Raw genomic sequence first — 5,861 nt, 5'->3', positions numbered from 1 at the left:
GGCTGTTGTTTCTGTCAATTTAATTGTTTCATTTCTTCATGTCGAAACCTTTATAGCCAACTATACGATATGAGTTTTTTCATTGTTTAAGGCCGTATGGTTGCCTATAGTTGTTAATATTAACTTTATTTCAACTTGGTTGGATAGTTATCTAATTGACAATTATAACATTTGTATAACACATCTTCTTTTTTCATATTATTCTCTTTTGCTTGACCAATCAGGATAGAACGTTCTATAATTTAGCTCTTACACCTGTGTGTTAATGGAACTAGTATTTCAAACTAACAAACAAAGTGAAGAAGTAAAATGAAATTGCTTAGAACAGAGTTCTCAGAGATATTTGATATTGAAAACCTCCTTTTTGCAACAATACACGATTGCTATCAACGGATGTTTCAACAAAATAAAGTTTGTATAAAAATCGGAATAAATAACACAGCTAATTATTCTATGCCTTGAAAAAAAAATCATTGAAACTTGGTATCGTTGGGATTCTTTCTTCAAAATTATTACCTATCGTTCTGTTAGGGAAACAAACTCCATTAGGTATATAATCTATATAATCATAAAAAGGAAGTCATTGGAACAGATGTCCGGAGACTAACTCATAGATAAAAGTTGTATTCATTTTAGTGTTATTTTTCTTGTCACAAACCTATACCAAGTTATTAATAAAAACAAAATTAAATTGAATCGATTCTATAATGAATTTTATCTCGACCAATGGAATATAACAAAATGTTGCAAGAGAAACGCAGACTGAGCAAAAAGTCATAACAACAACAACACTACTTTATTTTAAGAAGTTTACACAGTTAGCTATATAAAAATAACATAACTTAATGTGTTTTTGCCACTTAAAATTGTTATTAAAGACACAGATACAGCCAAAAGAGTACTAAAAAATACAGTGTATGACAAAAGAATGTCAACAGTTACTACGGTTACTAAAGACAAATATACTTTACAAATATACTTTACAAATATACTTTACAAATATACTTTATTTTTATACATACAGAAAGTGTTATATGTGTAATCCTCGGTTATGCGATGAAGAACGTGTGCCGTGAATATGGTTTATAATAACTTGAAGATATCATATATAACTTATATACTTCGTTTACATTTCAGCCTAACAATATTAAATCTGATCATTTCCGTCTATTAATGTTTTTCTTCTCTCAGCGGGATTCAAACCATTGTGTCTGTGACATCGTGGCAACATCATGCTGTTTTTGATAATTGCTGTCTTTGGTGTCAATACTGCGAGTATATCCGAGTCTCGTTCCTCACACTTATCTAAAAACGAACCGCTTGCTTTTTCTATCCATATGTACATGATATTCAAGATACTTAAGATTTTAACTCTCGCAGGCAAAGTTGACCTAAGATGCATTTGGCTCTTTTATATTTTTTTTTGAGGGGGTATTATAGCTCCTAATTCAACAGTTACTATACAGGTTTCTATAAATCCGTTGCTTTCAAATATTCGGCTTGGATCCTTCCATCCTGATGAAGTAAAAATCGGACGCATGAAATTAACAACGTTTTGTCTTCACATTTTACAGCACTTGGTCGATACCTATACTGGTGGACTATCAAACCGTGAGAGTATCATCAGCTCAGTAGTCAGCACTCACAGGAACTTGTCTCAGATTTTTTCCCTATATACCTGTATATAGGAAAAAAAATTCCGAGACAAGTGCCTGTGGCAGCACTTCAGTATTGACATGATTTCTAAAAAAATGTAAGAAACTAAGGTTTCCATGCAAAGTTGACCTGATTATTGTGCTTCCGACGCAGGACAATCATAACGTTATGTTTTCAATTTTGTAAAAACATATGGACAAATTATTCCCTATGTGTACCTTTGATATATATATAAATAGATTTGAACTGCAAAATCAAACGTTCTAGTTTAATTAGCCAGGCATTGGAATCAAATATATTTACATTCGTTGAAGTCAGATTCGTGCACTCCAAAAGTAATGTAAGCGTAACCTTTTTACATCGTGAGTTTTATATTATATTTTCAAAAGTTTGTCTTCTGTCGTGGTTTAAAAATGGGTTAAATTAGATTCAATCAGCCATTAATATTTCATGATTTCCATTCCAGCTATATTTAGCCTAAGAATTCCAGTTTTTATTGTTATATCTGTGTCGCTATAGATATTTAGTTAGTGATTAATACTCCCACTACTGATACTTTATGGCAGCCAACATATAATTTAAAACATATGATTTGATTATAGATTAGTAATTTAAGAATTTAATACAACTTTCACTTTCGATTCTGTACTGAATTTCCGTATAATTCCCTTCCTGTTTTGACTACTTTCCAGAAATAGTATAAGATTTCACTTCTGGTATACTAGCCTGGGGTCCTGGCTAATCTTGTCAGACGCGCAGCTAGATTGGGCCGGGATGCCAGGCTACTGGTATACCTGTCAGTTAATGTCACTTGGTTTATTTCCTGTTTATTTTGATGGACACATCTTACTTTTCTGAAAATATTAAGGGTGTTTAAAATCAACAAGAAATAAACAAAGATAGCAGACTGATTCAAAAACAATTTATATATAAGGTTTCATTTTTGATACAAATTATTAGCTATTGCCACTTTTTTGTCGTCTGGTGTTATCGTTCAGGTTTGAAAATACAAAAGGCCCTTCAAACTAGTCCAGTCAAACTAAGATTTAACCTCAAACTAATTGCAACAGAAAATGTTTTAGTTCTTATCCATGTTATCTGAGGTTCTTATAGATCTATAGCCTTATGCCCTTAATAAACACAGAAAAAAGTCCCATAAAATCTAACTTGAGGAAAACTCAAAATCAGCATTTTTAATGTACTATGGAAATTAACATTGGCAGGGAGATAACTCTGCAAAAATGAGTCTTGTTTTGTCAGTTTTTGGTTGATTTTCTTGACATTTATGTAAAGTATGATACTTTGATGGGGTTATTACTTATAAACTGAAATGTTATGGGTAGGTTTTTTTTGTGCATTTTTCATTAAAGAAATTGCAAATTTGAAGCTTTGTGACCATTTTGAAAACATAATGTGAAAATTTGGTATTGTTTATATCTGTATATTATATTTTTTTAGCATCTTACTTATCTAAAGAAACACAAAAAGAAGAATACATGCTTAATTATTTTATCCAATTTGAGATTCTTTACATTGACATGTTGAAAAATTCAATAAATGGTCAACTAATGATTTACGAAATCTAGATTATAGTTTGATAAAAGATATGAAAACACCTTTAGAGTTGTTTGTTATACTCTAAAAGCCGCTAAAAATCAAGAATCAATACATTCTGATGAATAGAAACGGTAAAGTTATTATTTTTGTATCAATTTGTATTGATATTTCTGCCTTTTTTGCCCGAGTTATGTCCCTTTTCAATGCAATTCTCCATAGAATGTAAATTGAGATTTTTAAGTCTTCTTCAAGTAAGATTTTATGGGAATTTTTCTGTGTATATTTGGGGTATAATGCTAAATATTAAAACATAAACATCTTCTGTTGCATTTACATGTTTACTTTCAGGTAAGGGTCAAATTTATGCTAGATTGAATGGACTGTTTATAAGATTTTAAAATTTCATTGAAAAAGTAGTGCATATAAGTCCACAGAAAGACGTACATACCACTGTATTCGGACACATCATTCTAATCGTCTTTGATTTTACTTCTAAATGCCGTGTGCTTATCGGGAAAGCAGAAAATATTATGTTCCAGGTTTGTTTAGAAGGAGGTTGATCTGACAAGGGATCGAACCTATAAATTGTCCGTCGCATTTGAAGCAATTTATACTCATGAAAATGCATCATATATGATATATGATCTCAATACGTATTTATCAATCTACTACATAAATTTTTATATCAAAATATTGTTCTATGTATGAATCTCCCACTGAAATTAATGACAAATTAAAAAAGGATCCAAAATATGACAATGAATTTAAATGTTACTGATAAATTAAAACAATCTTTACCATTCAGTGATAACAAGCACTTTATTACATTTTGATATTTTATGATGTATTCAAATGAGTAGTTATTGTTGCAAACGCCATTATAAATTTGGATTGAAATCAGTTTTGGAATAAGGGAAAGGGGCATGTATATAAAAAAATTGGGTTGGGGGGGGGGGGGGTTCAATTTTTCTCTTTTTAGATTTCGTAAATAAAAAGAAAATTTCTTCAAACATTTTTTTGAGAGGCTTAATTTTCAACAGCATAGTGAATTGTTCAAAGGCAAAAAAATGTTTTTTAAGTTCATTAGACCACATTCATTCTGTGTCAGAAACATATGATGTGTCAACTATTTAATCACAATCCAAATTTAGAGCTGAATCCAGCTTGAATGTTGTGTCCAGTCCATACTTGCCCCAACCGTTCATGGTTCAACCTCTGCGGTCGTATGAAGCTGCGCCCTGCGGAACATCTGGTTTTCTATTGCGTTTTGGATGTTCAAATAGTTTGAATTCGAGCATCACGGAAGTGACCATCATTGTCGGAGTGCATATCTGGTGCCATTATTGTTATTGAAGATTCACATATTATTTAAATTTCCAACCATCTACTGAGATTAGTTTTAAACGAATGTTTGTCTGTTCTCGCTACAATTGATTGTAATATGTTAATTAAACATTGTTTACTACCTTTGTTTTTGATAAAGTTCTATTTTTAGTCTAGAGATTTTTTGCAAGGCAGACAAAATGTCAGATGGAGATACTGAAACAGACGACAAGTATGATCGATCTGATGAATTCACCGACTCTGACAACAACGCCTTTTGGGATGATGGGGATAAATATACTGGACACTTTATTGATCATAAAAATAAGAGTTGAATGAGAAAACACAAGATGACAAGTATATGCCTCCGTATGGAAATAAAACGAAATGCTGCAACGACTCGAGCTCTTTGGATGAAGATATACAAAATGGGTCTTCTTCGCTAACTGATGAAGAATTTTCCGATGAAATTGAAACCTGTGAACCTTTTCAACACGAGAAAGAGGGAACTTCAAAACCAAATAAACAAAGACAACCATTAAAAAGAGCATTAAAGAGGGTTATATGTTACGAAAGAAAATCTTCAAAGGAAACTCGAATACGAAATTAACAAAACTTGAAGAACAATATAAAGTTCTCAAAAAAGAAGTAGACAGCATTACCAAATTTAAGCAATACATGATACAATACTGTAGAAATAAGCAGCAACAATGTGAGGTCAATACAAATCTAGACAAAAATTTGAAAAGGCATATTTTTTCCCATCAATCCCGAATAAACAGGAACAGAAAATGTTCTAGAGAGGTTTGAAGAAATGACAATGACGGGAAGATTTAATGAAGTTACTAAATTAAGACGACCAGAGATGACTTTGAAAAAAAGTATGTTCGTGCAAAATATAAAAAGCGAGAGTGAACATGAACTTCGTCTCCTGCGTGTATTAAACTATCCTAATATTGGGCAGTCCATTAATATGGTTTGCAATATGAAAACATGTCGACAAATTGAAAGATACCTGTACTCGATAGTCAGCAACAACCAACACGATGAAAACCATCCCTACAACCACCAGCAGGCAGTTTTACACCACGTCAGTTGTGATCAGAAATTGATTGCCGTTGATACTCAAATTGAAGCGGTAATATCAGCTGAACAAGCCATTGTTGATACTCCAATTGAAGCGGTAATATCAGCTGATCAAGCCATTGTTGATCTCAACCAATTAGTTCGATCTGATTGGTATGACATCAATGTGGGTGAATGCTCAAAAGATCGAATGATATGTGAATCAGCGATTTTCATAGACAAGCGTCAGTCTAATGGTG

The 5,861-nt window shown here is 32.1% G+C and overlaps 1 protein-coding gene across 1 annotated transcript in view; it reads left to right on the top strand.

The window, feature by feature from the left end:
- Window positions 1-5,767: 5,767 nt before the first annotated feature.
- The window catches only part of LOC139523073 (uncharacterized), a gene marked incomplete in the record, with an annotated part of 2,822 nt that continues 2,728 nt past the window's right edge, over window positions 5,768-5,861 (top strand). Inside the window, 1 exon segment of the mRNA XM_071316831.1 lies at window positions 5,768-5,861. Coding sequence (XP_071172932.1) covers window positions 5,813-5,861 — 49 coding nt within the window.

This window comes from Mytilus edulis, chromosome 5, assembly GCF_963676685.1.
Source record: "Mytilus edulis chromosome 5, xbMytEdul2.2, whole genome shotgun sequence".
Lineage (NCBI taxonomy): Eukaryota > Metazoa > Mollusca > Bivalvia > Mytilida > Mytilidae > Mytilus > Mytilus edulis.
This window is presented reverse-complemented; position numbering and strand designations above follow the sequence as displayed.